Source organism: Microtus oregoni, unplaced genomic scaffold, assembly GCF_018167655.1.
Source record: "Microtus oregoni isolate MIOR12 unplaced genomic scaffold, Mior012 000007F_ref0000211, whole genome shotgun sequence".
Classification (NCBI taxonomy): Eukaryota; Metazoa; Chordata; class Mammalia; order Rodentia; family Cricetidae; genus Microtus; species Microtus oregoni.
The window spans coordinates 42,702,682-42,716,085 of NW_024543066.1; the positions used below are offsets into that span (position 1 = coordinate 42,702,682).

Consider the following 13,404-nt stretch of genomic DNA (forward strand, 5'->3'; position numbering starts at 1 on the left):
TAGTTCCAGGACAGGCTCCAAAACCACAGAGAAACCCTGTCTCGAAAACCCAAAAAAAAATAAAAATAAAAAGAATAAATTTTTATTAGATCTGATGTAAACTGCAAACCATGTTTGATTTATACTAAACTTGTGACACCATCCACATAATGTATATCCTTACCCTCCTTCCCTTTCATCGTATCTTTCTGTTACGCCCAAATCTGCGGGTCCCCACAAAAGCCAAAAAAGGAGATCAAGTCCCATATGTAAAAGCAAAGAGCCTTTATTTTAATCAAGTTTGCAAACTCAGTCTCTCAGCATGTCCAACGTATTGGAATATCTGGAGAGCCCCGAGCTCAATTAGAATTGTTTTTATAGTAGTAAGGGTGGGGGTGAGGGGTCTCTGAGGTTCAGGACCCCTAATTGGCTGACATTTGTCTAGGGGTGTCCTGATGAAGTGCTGGCAGGTGTTTCTATCTACAGTGCTTGGAATGCCAGGCATTTCCTTTGAATGGTCTGCTCTTGGGTGGGGGTCAGGTAACCTTGGCCTGCCAGGCATTGTCTCAGGGTAAACTATTGAGATTCCAGGCTCCATTTAAATTTATTGATGGCCAGAGTCCCAGGTGATAATGGTTGGAAGTAAAGAACTTCCTTTGTTTTTTTTTTAAATATTTATTATGTATACAATATTCTGTCAGTGTGTATGCCTGCAGGCCAGAAGAGGGAACCAGACCTCATTACAGATGGTTGTGAGCCACCATGTGGCTGCTAGGAACCGAACTCAGGACCTCTGAAAGAGCAGAGCAGGCAATGCTCTCAACCTCTGAGCCATCTCTCCAGCCCCATTCTTTTATTTATTTATTTATTTATTTATTTATTTTTTAAATATTAAGAACTTCCTTTGGATGACCTGCCCAGACTTAGCTTTCATGACTGGCCACCACACTAACAATGTGTAAGAACTGACTCTCTAGCCCCTGTAAACACTGTATCTCTCCTATAAAGGGGACTTCAATAGGCCAGCAGGAACCGCTCTCTGAAATCCTGACTTAGAGCAGCCTCGGACTGGCCATACCTAAAATCCCAGCATACCCTAAAATACAGCTTGCTTTAACCAGACAATTGTGGACTTGGTTTTTCTCACAATCTTCAGGTTTAACATACTAACATATACATATAAGTTAGCATTAACTAAGGTGTATAAGTACCCTTTTCCCTTTTTGGTTTCTTGAGACAGGGTCCATTTATGTAGCCCTGGTTATCCTGGAACTCACTTTGTGGACCAGGCTGGCCTTGAACTCACAGAGATCTGCCTGTCTCTGTTTCCAAGTGTTGGGATTAGAGGCATGCACTACCCTCCTCAGCCTTGTGTGTAAGTGCTTAACATAGTACATAGGCACGAGGAGGAGGGGGCAGATGCACAGAGGTCAGCTTGGTGTCACACACAATGGATTGTGAAAATGGTCTCCATTGTGGGGCATACTGAAGTATGTAGAATTGAAGTGCCATGTTAGAAAGGACATGAAGGTAAGAAAGGTCATGCAGAGCAGTGGGGGAAGCAGAAGCGAGAGTTTGATATGAATATGATCCAAAGGGGCGGGGTTTGCCACAGGCTCCCCAAGACTGGACTTTCAGCTTCCAAAACACAGGATAAGAAACACAGTAAAAAAGCCGGGCGGTGGTGGCACACGCCTTTAATCCCAGCACTCGGGAGGCAGAGGCAGGTGGATCTCTGTGAGTTCGAGACCAGCCTGGTCTACAAGAGCTAGTTCCAGGACAGGCTCCAAAAAGCCACAGAAAAACCCTGTCTCGAAAAAAAACAAAAAAAAAAAAAAAAAAAAAAAAGAAAGAAACACAGTAAAAATGTGGCCTGCTAGTCTATAATCCTAGCATTTAGTAGGCAGAGGCAGGAGGGTTGGGAGCTCAGGTAACATGGAACTGTCTGAAAACATCTTGAAGAATATGCATGTTTCAAGCACTTTACACACCTTCCCCCTCAGCAGGGTGGGCATCCGTCCTCGACTCTACTTGCAGCCAGGAGGGACAGAAGGGCAATGTCAGCAGCCATCAAGCTGTAGAGACAAGGCTGGACAAAAGCTCTGGAAGGAACAGGAACATGGGGAGAAAACCCCTCAAAATCCCGGGACAATCTGGGGAGCCATCTGGCTCTAGGAAGAGCCTCTTGCTTTTCTGTTTTCAGCCTATTCTCTTGGTCCCCTTCCTCTGAATTTGTTTCTCAGATCTGAAGAGCAGAATTAATCCAAATTACCTGAACCACTGAGACTTGAGAACAGCCAGAGAGGCTGCAGGGCCTTCCCCCACTCAGCCCCTGGCGCTGGGCACGCGGTACAGGCTAAGGTCATCATCAGGTGACATCATGAGCCTGCATACAGCAGCACCCTCTGGTGGACTGACCAGCAGCAGAAGCTCCAGGTAACCGTATTTTGAATGGATGCCCAGGATGCCAACACTCAGACGGTCAAGGTTACTCTCTCCTGCACACAGCACATTCGAAGCCAACCTAGGATACACAGGACTTTCTAAAAACAAACAACAAAAACCCTTGAGTCCCAAGGGCAAAAAGTCTAAGTCAAAAGTGTTAGGAAAATTTAATACGACTCTAGTCACTTCATATTTAATGCCTGAGTCACACCTACATAATGACCCTGGTAACCAAGGTTCTGCAGTCAGCATAGAGCAGAGAACGTCCTCCTCCATGCTTTCTAATCTCAGATAGAGGCCTCTGGGAGTCCATCGTTGATGATGAGTACCACAGCGATGGCCACGTACCATCAGTCACCAGGCAGTCTGGGGAGAGGTGGCATACCGCCAGGGCAGAGCCTTCCTCCCTCACCAGGAAGCAGCTTCAATTCCAAACAAGAGATGGGTGCTTGGTAGCACAGGGAGAAGTCAGCCCTTGTCCTCGTTCAGTCACTCGTGGAAACCTTTAAGTGTCACTGGTGCCTGGAACCAAACGTAATCCTCGGAGGCAATGGCTGGGACGGAAGGTCTCCCACAGGACAGCGTCACAGTCAGTTTGTGGCCCCGGCTGGGCACTCGGTAGTTGAGCTTGGGTAGAAACCAATCTTCTCCACAGTCACGGTGCCCCTGCACCATGACAACGGTACCCATGAGCGGAGGAGCCTGCAACTCACTAAAGGCATCGGCCATGAAGATGGCTTGGAAGAGACGACGCAAACAGGCAGCTGTGTTCAGGCTCTGGTCCACGCTGAAGGGGACTAGTCTGGACAAGTCAAGTTCATAGAATTCCTTGGGGCTCAGGGCATTGCCTCCAAGAAGGATCAACACTCTTGGGACTAGTGTTCGGGCAAAGAAGTCCTCTAGGTGGCTGAGGACACTCTCCAGCTCCGCCAGAGCCTGCTGACACTTCCTGCTGCTCACCTCTGCGGTGAGCCGAGGTTTCTTCCTTGCAGTGTCCCTTGCCTATAAAGACAAAGAGTGACAGAAGAAAAAAACACGGTAGAATTAAATGGATGGCCTTGGGTGGAGCCCCATTGAGATGTGTAGATAAACAAGATTTCTGTTACTGCGCTTTGTCGGAAAGCATTAAATTAAGGGAAGTCTATACACTGTACCAACTACAGTTTCCCTATGACTTGAATAGCAAAGATGGTATTCAAAACTGGAGGATATCAAAATGAAAGCAAGGAAATAGTGAGATGGCCCAGCAATTAAAGGGGGCTTGCTGCATAAGATTGGCAATCTGAGTTTGATCCCCAGACCCCAAGTAAAAACAGGAAAGAATGAGTTCACAAAATTACCCTTTGACCTCCACTGTGGCACAAGTATGCAGTCACACACACACACACACACACACACACACACAGCAATAAAATTTTTTTTTAAATATTAAGACTTGGCATAGATGAAGATATCAAGTTTTTGTTATACAGGGAGTATAGAAATGAGGATTACTTGGTTTAATCAAGATAATTCTAGAGTAGGCCTTCCAATTGAACACATACATGGTTATTGAGAATGGAGAGATGGTTCACAGGGTAAAAGCACTTGCTCTACAAGCATGAAGACCTGAGTTCAAATCCTCAAAACTAGGTAAAAAGCAACATCCAGCATTACATGGCAGAAACAAGAAAGTCCTGAGCTTGTTGGCCAGCCAGTCAGCCTAAATGCTGAGCTTCTGATTCAATGAGACCCGGTCTCACGTCAATAAGGAAGAGAGCGATATACGAGAGAGAGAGAGAGAGAGAGAGAGAGAACATTCAGTGAGGGAGGGAGAAAATGGAATGAGTTAGAAAGAACTGCCTATAGAGAAAGAACTAAAGAATAACATTGGTCAAAGGCAAGAAGCTTCGAAGATAAAAAGTAGATGCTGCCTTCCCCACCCAATTGTAAGATGGGCATTAAGAGTTTAGAGAGTTGATTGGCTGCCCATCAAAATCCCAGCAAAATTCTTCACAGGCCTCGAAAGAACGGTACTCAACCTCATATGGAAAAGCAAAAAACCCAGGATAGCCAAAACAATCCTGTACAATAAAAGAACTTCTGGAGGCATCACAATCCCTGACTTCAAACTCTACTACAGAGCTACAGTACTGAAAACAGCCTGGTATTGGCATAAGAACAGACAGGAAGACCAATGGAACCAAATAGAAGACCCAGATATCAATCCACACATCTTCAAAAACCTGATCTTTGACAAGAAAGCAAAAAATATCAAATGGAAAAAAGATAGCATATTTAACAAGTGGTGCTGGCATAACTGGATATCAACATGTAGAAAAATAAAAATAGATCCATATCTATCACATTCACAAAACTCAAGTCCAGATGGATCAAAGACCTCAACATAAAGCCAGCCACACTGAACTTTATAGAAGAGAAAGTAGGAAATACACTTGAACGCATTGGCACAGGAGACCCCTTCCTAAATATAACCCCAGCAGTACAGACACTGAGAGAAACAATTAAAAATGGGACCTCCTGAAACTGAAAAGCTTCTGTAAAGTAAAGGACACGGTCAACAAGACAAAACGACAGCCTACAGAATGGGAAAAGATCTTCACTAATCCCACATCAGACAGAGGTCTGATCTCCAAAATATACAAAGAACTCAAGAAATTGGACACCAAAAGAACACATAATCCAATAAAAAAAGTGGAGTACAGACCTAAACAGAGAACTCAACAGAGGAATCTAAAATGGCTGAAAGACATTTAAGGAAATGCTCAACATCCTTAGTCATCAGAGAAATGCAAATCAAAACAACTCTGAGATTCCATCTTACACCTGTAAGGATGGCCAAGATCAAAAACACTGATGACAACTTATGCTGGAGAGGTTGTAGGGGAAAGGGAACACTTCTGCATTGCTGGTGGGAATACAAGCTGGTACAGCCCCTTTGGATGTCAGTGTGGCAATTTCTCAGAAAATTAGGAAACAACCTTCCTCAAGACCCAGTAATACCACTTTTGGGTATATATCCAAAGGATGCTCAATCGTGCCACAAGGACATGTGCTCAACTATGTTCATAGCAGCTTTGTTTGTCATAGCCAGAACCTGGAAACAACTTAATTGTCCCTCGACTGAAGAATGGATAAGGAAATGGAGTACTACACAACAGAAAAAAAAAAAAAAACGGACAGCTTGAATTTAGCAGGAAAATGGATGGAACTAGAAAACATTATTTTGAGTGAGGTAACCCAGACACAGAAAGACAATTATCACATGTACTCACTCATAGGTGATTTTTAAACATAAAACAAAGAAAGCCAGCCTACAAACCACAATCCCAGAGAACCTAGACAACAACGAGGACACTAAGAGAGACTTACATAGAGAGAATCTACATGGGAAATAGAAAGTATAAAAAGACAAGATCTCCTGAGTAAATTGGGAGCATGGGTACCTTGGGGGAGGGTTGAAAGGTGGAGGGGAAAGGCAGGGAGGGGAGCATAGAAAAATGTAGAGCTCAATAAAAATCAATAAAAAAAGAGACAGAGAGCTGATTGGCAACTGTAAGACACACACCAATAAGCAAGTCCACACTGCAGAACTAGGCAGTACAGGCATGCAGGAAGCATGATGGGCGGAGCTGAACAAATCTGCATGACACAAGTCTGGGGAGAGTTTGTAATACTATAGTTTGGGGGAATTTTGTCTTTTTTTTTTCTTTTTCTTTTCTTTTCTCCTTTCAAGGAAGAATCTCTCAGCCGGTCGGTGGTGGCACGCGCCTTTATTTTTTTTATTTTTTTTTGGTTTTTCGAGACAGGGTTTCTCTGTGGTTTTGGAGCCTGTCCTGGAACTAGCGTGCGCCACCACCGCCCGGCCTTTAATTCCAGCACTTGAGAGGCAGAGGCAGGTGGATCTCTGTGAGTTCAAGGCCAGTCTGATCTACAAGGGCTAGTTCCAGGACAGGCTTCAAAGCCACAGAGAAACCCTGTCTCAAAAAACAAGAAAGAAAGAAAGAAAGAAAGAAAGAAAGAAAGAAAGAAAGAAAAATAATCTTTCTATGTAACAGTGTAACATCCCTTGCCATCCTGAACTCACTTTGTAGACCAGGCTGGCCTCAAGCTCAGAGATCCACGTGCCTCTGCCTCCTGAGTGCTGGAATTAAAGGCGTGCACACCACTGCCTGGCTTTTCTTTCTTTCTTTTTTATTCTTTTTTTCAAGACAGGGTTTCTGCATGGGATAAAACCGGACTGGCTGAACATAGTGGACAATGAGGACTACTGAGAACTCAAGAACAATGGCAATGGGTTTTTGATCCTACTGCACATACTGGCTTTGGGGGAGCCTAGGCAGTTTGGATGCTCACCTTACTAGACCTGGATGGAGGTGGGTGGTCCTTGGACCTCCCACAGGTCAGGGAACCCTGATTGCTCTTCGAGCTGATGAGGGAGGGGGACTTGATCGGGGGAGGGGGAGGGAAATGGGAGGCGGTGGCGGGGAGGAGGCAGAAATCTTTAATAATAAAAAAAAAAAAAGACAGGGTTTCTCTGTGTAACAGCCCTATCTTTTCTGGAATTAACTCTTGTAGACCAGGACTGGCCTCAAACTCACATAGATCTGCCTGCTTCCGCCTTCCGGGTTTTTAAGCATTTTTTAAGAAAGTCTATGTAAGCCTGGGGGGGGGGGGTGGCACAGGCCTTTAATCCCAGCACAGGAGGCAGAGGCAGGCCTGTGAGTTCGAGGCCAGCCTGGTCTACAAGAGCTAGTTCCAGGACAGGAACCAAAAGCTAAGGAGAAACCCTGTCTCAAAAATACAAAAACAAAAACAAACAAACAAAAAAAAAAGTCTATGTACCCTGGCTAGCTCGGAACCACTTATGAAGACCAGGATGACTTCAAACCCAAGTGATCCACCCATCTCTCTCCTAAATGCTGGTTTTAGGGCTCCATCCTGGCCCTCCTATACCATGTTTGTCGCGTTTTCGAAGAGATCACCAGGTTCTCCTTATAAATATCAGTTCATAAGGCCCAGGCATCACAGATAGTGATCTATCCTGAAATATTCACCAGACAGAATTCCAACAGCAAACACCGAAAGTAAAAGAAACAAACAGGAAAAGGATTCTGGAAGAAAGACACTGCAAGCAGCAAGAAGAGTGGGAAAGTCCCCCCCCCCCCCCACACACACACACACAAAGAGAGAGAGAGAGAATTTTATGGTCCTGAGAGCATGGTGGCTATAATCCCAGGACCCAGGCTGAAGTAGGAGATCACTGAAATTCACAAGCTCACTGGCCTGTGAGATGGCTCAGGCCCTGGTTGCCAGATCCCTTGGCCCCACACGGTAGAAGAGAACTGTCTCCTGCAATAGTCCTCTGACGTCCACACCTGCATGGTGATGCCTGCTCTCCACTCCCCACACACACTAAATAAGTGAATGTAAAAACTTTAAAGTTCACACATTCAAAACCATACTAACACCAATCACAAGACCATTAAAAAAAAAACAAAAAAAACCTCTAACCCCCCCCTCAAAAAAAAAGATCCCAAACTGATTAAGAATAAAAAATTGTTAGACTCTAAAGTCTAGAAATTATCCCTAAGAAAATACATTAAAATAAACCAGAAACGGGTGAAAATGTGAGAAAAAGAAATTCAAATGTAAACAGTCAGTTTAGGTCTGGGGCTATAGCTTAGTAGTACAACACTTGTCTAGCATGTGAGAGGCTTTGGATTCTCAAGTGTGGAGGGGAGAGAGAAGAGGAGGGGAGGGGAGGAGAGAGGAGAAAGAGCATTAAGGATACGCCAGGTATGGCAGTGCACACCTGTAACCCCAGCAGTCAACTGGGGAAGTTTAGGCAGGCAGATCTCTGGCCTGAACTACACAGTGAAATCTTGTTTCAAAAAATATATACAATTTAGAGAACTAACCCATGACGTCCTCATACAACATATTATAGGACGAGTCTCAGTAAGAGAACAAGGAGAGAAAACACCAAGGCCCAAGTGGGGAAAAAAACGAAAAAAGAAAGCCTTCGCAAAGGCCAAGGCTTCCTCGGAAGCTGAGTTCTTAGCTCACTTTTCTACTTGCCCACCATCTAAGAGTCACGAAGTCTTCCCACCCATTTTCTTCCAAAGCCCGCGCGAACCTGGGGAGGAGATTTTCGGTAGAAGTGCTTGAGCTGTTCATAGGGCAGAGGTAGCTGTTGGCGTTGGTACATGACATGCTTTAGAAGTTCACAAGTAAACTGACAGCAGCCTTCCTGGCTCACAGGCCCGGGGAACACCACCGGCACCAAGTCTCTTGGGCGAAAGGGCTCCGAAGGTTCCTGAACTGACGTGATGACGGTCTCAGGCTCTACTTGAGGAGCGTGAGTTTCTTCCGACTTCTCATACCAATCCAAATCTAGTCCGTGAATGAAAGGGTAAAGGGGGAGATTAAAATCAACATCAGTCTTCTCGTTCCCAGGGGTCACACCTGCAGACACCCATATATACTCTGGACGGTGACAGGAGACCTGATCCTGACTGGGAGCGACTTAAACGACATCAGGACAGGAGGGGACTTTCGGAGGCAGAGACTAAGGCTTCGCTATGAAGTGTGAAGTGGGGGCCAGCACACCCAAAAGGACAGGACAGGAGAAGCAGCTCCACCCAACGCGAGGAAGTGACCCACAGAGCCAGCTCCGGCCAGGACACCGGGAACCAAGGAGACAGGGAGGAACGACGGAGGAAGCGCCAGTCACTAAATGCCTTTTGGCAGGTAGCAACAGGGAAGAAACGGGCCCCCAAGTTTTGGATCCCACGCCTTACCCGGGGCGGCCGCAGGAGACAGACCCTCTGGCTCGGGCGCAGCCATAGCTACTGCCTGCTTAGTCGCCCTGCGGTTAGAAGAGACGGCGCGCGGAGCATCATGGGAAGCTTCAACACCACTTCCGATTCCTACTGGCCGGAAGAAGCTCAGCGCGGCCTCTGGGTGGTGGAGGTTAGAATTAGCTGCACACCCGGGAAAAGGAACGCTTGGCCTTTCCCACTTGGCTGATCCGCGTCCTCCGGGGCTGCCTTCCTAAGGGCGCCTCCTTTCACGCCAGCTCCCCGCGCACCCCACTGCGCGCCTGCTTGGTGGCAGGCCCTGTCCTAGGTGCTGGAGACTCAGCCGCGGTCAATCTCAGGCCCCTTTAGGATTAGACAGTGTGAAGAACGGGGACACCTGCCCCAGAGCGGGTTGGGGCAGGGTTAGGGTTAGTGTAGGGGAAGGGTGGTCCCCTGAGCGTATGCCCTGTGACCTATAGGTAAAGTTAGCTAGGTAAAAAAGAAGATCCTAGTGTTTGAGATCTTGAGAGACAACGTTCTCTGTTCAAGGACTAGAAGAAATATAGAGTTAAAGGTTTTTCCCAGTGGTGGTGGCACACGCCTTTAATCCTAACACTACAGGCGGATCTCTGAGTTCGAGGCCAACCTGGTTTACAGAGTGAGTTCCAGGATAGGTTCCAAACCGACAGAGAAACCCTGTCTCAAACAAAAAAAGGAAGGATGGAAGGAAGGAAGAAAAAGAAAGGACAGACTCCCTCCACACTACTCTATGACAGGCTCACACAGAAACACAAAGTAGCAAACTGCCTGTTTGGGGGCCGCAAGCAAGATGGCTGAGAAGATAAAGGCACTTGCAGTCAGAACTGATGACTTGAATATAATTCTCCTGACACACATAATAGGAGAAGAGAACAGACTCCCACAAGTTGTCCTCTCACCTCAGCACCACACATGAGTGCCACACAAGTGTAACCATTTTAATTTACATTTTTGTAAACATAACCCTTACACTTGCTACAGTGTAGACTGACTGACAGGGACGATGAGGCAGGCTTCCCAGTTAGAGGTGGTACCAACGTGGTTCAGTGCTTGGTGAAAGAGGTTGCAACTAGGGAAATTTGTTTTGTTTGATACAAAGTCTCACTATGTAGCTACGCTGGCCTGGATCTCACAGAGATCTACTTGCCTCTGCCTCCCAAGTGCTGGGATTAGGGTGTGTGCCCCCCCCCCCAATCCATCCCACCTAATATTTATTTGACTTTGAGTGATACAGCTGGGCAGTCCTGGCACACACCTTTAATCCTAGCAGACAGATCTCTGAGTTCGAGGCCAACCTGGTCTACAGAGTGAGTTCCAGGACAGACAGGGCAACACAGAGAAATCCTGTCTTGAAAAAAAAACCAAACCAAATAAGAACCCAACAAAAATGGGCATACAAATTAAACATTTGACGATAATAAATCAAAGAAGTTTATTTTAAACCTGTCTAGGGACATGGTTCAGTTCGTATTGTGCATGAACCCTATAGGTTTGATTCCCAGAAATACAAAAAGTGCAACCTGTGGGGGCCAGCCGTGAAAGCCAAGTCTGAGCAGGTCATCCAAAGGAAGTTCTTTATTTCCAACCATTATCACCTGGGACTCTGGCCATCGATAAATTTAAATGGAATCTGGAGTCTCAATAGTTTACCCTGATACACTGCCTGGCAGGCCGAGGTTGCCAGACCCCCACCCAGGAGCAGATCATTCAAAGGAAATTCCTGGCATTCCAAGCACTGTAGATAGAAACACCTGCCAGAATTTTACCAGGACACCCCTAGACAAATGTCAGCCAATCAGGGGTCTTGAACCTCAGAGACCCCTCACCCCCACCCTTACTACTATGAAAACCCAATTCTAATTGAGCTCGGGGCTCTCCAGATGTTTCAATATGTTGGACATGTGGAGAGACCTAGTTTGCAAACTTGATTAAAATAAAGGCTCTTTGCTTTTACATATGGGACTCAGTCTCCTTTGTTGACTTTTGTGGGGACCCACAGATTTGGGTATAACACAACCTATCCCAATTTAAGTGGCTAAGAAACATTTAAATAGATTTCTAAAACAGTTCTTTGATGTACATATAATTTTACTATTTATTAGAGACAAAAGCAAATTTTCATTCTAATGAAATGGATGTGCTTGTTCCTCTAATACAAAGATAGACTAATGTAGTCGGATTTTATTAGGACTGCCAGCTCAGAAATGACATGGAGATTTCTTATTAATTATGAAAGGTCAGCCTTAGCTTAGCCTTGTCCCACTAGCTCTTATAGCTTATATTAACCCCTTTTTCTAATCTGCATTCTGTTCTGTGGCTCGTTACCTGGTTGAGGCCAGCCTTGTCTACAGAATTAGTTCCAGGACAGCCAGGGTAACATAGAAAAACCCTGTCTCCATCTAAGAAGGAAAATATTCTTGTTGTGAAATATTATTTTAAGATGGGTTAAATTTGTTTATGCTGTGGAACATTTGTTTAATGATGCAAAGATATGTCACATTCTTTTATGTTGCATTTGTTTAACTCTGTGAAGCTCTGTTACTTTGCCTGTCTATAATACCTGATTGGTCTAATAAAGAGCTGAATGGCCTATAGTGAGGCAGGAGAAAGGATAGGCGGGGCTGGTAGGCAGAGAGGATAAATAGAAGGAGGAGGAAAGTGTGAGAGGACTCAAGGGTCCAGTCACCCAGCTACACAACAAGCCAAGCCATGGAGTAAGAAGTCTAGAGAAAGGTAAAAGCCCAGAAGCAAAAGATAGACAGGATAATTTAAGTTAAAAAAAAAAACTAGTTAAAAATAAGCCAAGCTTAGGCCAAGCATTTATAAGAAATTAGTCTCCATGTGATTAATTTGGGAGCTGGATGGTGGGCCCCCAACAAGTAAAGAGTCAAAAGAGTAAGAGGAAAAATAATCAACAGCATGTCTAGTGAATATAATTTAATGTAGCGGTGGGTTTGAAGAGGAGAAGAAATAGAAAGTCACCCTCAGGAAGACAAGAGCAGCCATGCAGTGGCCAGCACCTGAGATCTCAGCACCTCGGAGACTTTGACACAAGCCTAGAATACATACATAGTGACTCTGTCGCCTCTGGGTTCCAGGAACAGAATTTCTGTCATCAGATTTAAACAGAAAGTTCTTTTACCCACTGAATCTTCTCGCCCCTTGAGACCCTTTCTTTAAAACAAACAAAAAATGAAGATGGTTGGTGGCATGCGCCTTTAATCTCAGCACTTAGAGGCAGGTGGATCTCTGTAAGTTCAAGGACAGCCTGGTCTACAGAGCAAGTTCCAGGACTGGCTCCATAGCTACTAAGAAACCCTGTCTCAAAAAAAAAAATTATAAAGTGAAAAAGAAAAAGACAAGTAGGTTTCTGACTTCAGCGGCCATAGGACCACCTGTATAGTGGTTGACAAAATAGGAGATGAAGGCATATTAGGAAGGGGGAAAGATAAGCTCAGCTTTTCCCAGGGAGAGTTAAATATCTCTTGGATACAGTAGTAGTATATGTAGAACATACTTTATTTACAATAGAGGCAAGTATGAGGGAGTCCTCTGATTATATGACCCAGAGAGGATGTATAAAACAGAATAAGCCAGATCCTGAAGCCATTAAGGAGAGAAAAGAGCCTGCAGGAGCCACCGAGGAATGCTGAGAAAAGTATGAAGAAAGAGCCAAGGGCCAGGGCACAGAGATCAAGACTAGAGTGCGTTTTGGGAAGTAGGGACCAGAGGTCAAAACATACTGTAATAGCACAATGATTAAAATATTGTAAGGGGGGGCTGGAGAGATGGCTCAGAGGTTAAGAGCACTGACTGCTTTTCCAGAGGTCCTGAGTTCAATTCCCAGCAACCACATGGTGGCTTACAACCATCTGTAATGAGACCTGGTGCCCCCTTCTGGCTTGCAGGCACACGTGGAAGGAATGCTATACACATAATATAATAAATAAATTTAAAAAAAATATTGTAAGGGGCTGAAGAGATGGTTCAGTGGTTAAGAGTACATTCTGCTCTTGCAAAGGTCTACAGTGGTAGAATGCTGGGCTAGAATGCACGACAGTCTTGGTTCAACACTGTGTAGGAAATTGATAATAGAATAAAAGAAATTAAACATTGGAACCCAGAATAGATAGGTGTA

The 13,404-nt window shown here is 45.1% G+C and overlaps 1 protein-coding gene across 1 annotated transcript; it reads right to left on the reverse strand.

The window, feature by feature from the left end:
• Positions 1–2,577: 2,577 nt before the first annotated feature.
• LOC121451112 (MAD2L1 binding protein) lies at positions 2,578–9,360 on the reverse strand. The gene is made up of 3 exons (XM_041656629.1): positions 9,228–9,360; positions 8,564–8,820; positions 2,578–3,426 (listed from the first exon to the last, which is right to left on the reverse strand). Exons 1-3 carry the CDS (start codon positions 9,271–9,273, stop codon positions 2,914–2,916), a joined length of 816 nt encoding a protein of 271 aa, XP_041512563.1. The 5' UTR covers positions 9,274–9,360; the 3' UTR covers positions 2,578–2,913.
• Positions 9,361–13,404: the final 4,044 nt, after the last annotated feature.

Excerpts from the sequence above, each read along its gene's own strand:
- LOC121451112 (XM_041656629.1), bottom strand. The coding sequence starts at position 9,273 with ATGGCTGCGCCCGAGCCAGAGGGTCTGTCTCCTGCGGCCGCCCCGG. Across the intron at positions 8,821-9,227 it reads GTCTCCTGCGGCCGCCCCGG|ATTTGGATTGGTATGAGAAG; the intron begins GTAAGGCGTGGG and ends TTCACGGACTAG. Across the intron at positions 3,427-8,563 it reads ACCGAAAATCTCCTCCCCAG|GCAAGGGACACTGCAAGGAA; the intron begins GTTCGCGCGGGC and ends TTGTCTTTATAG.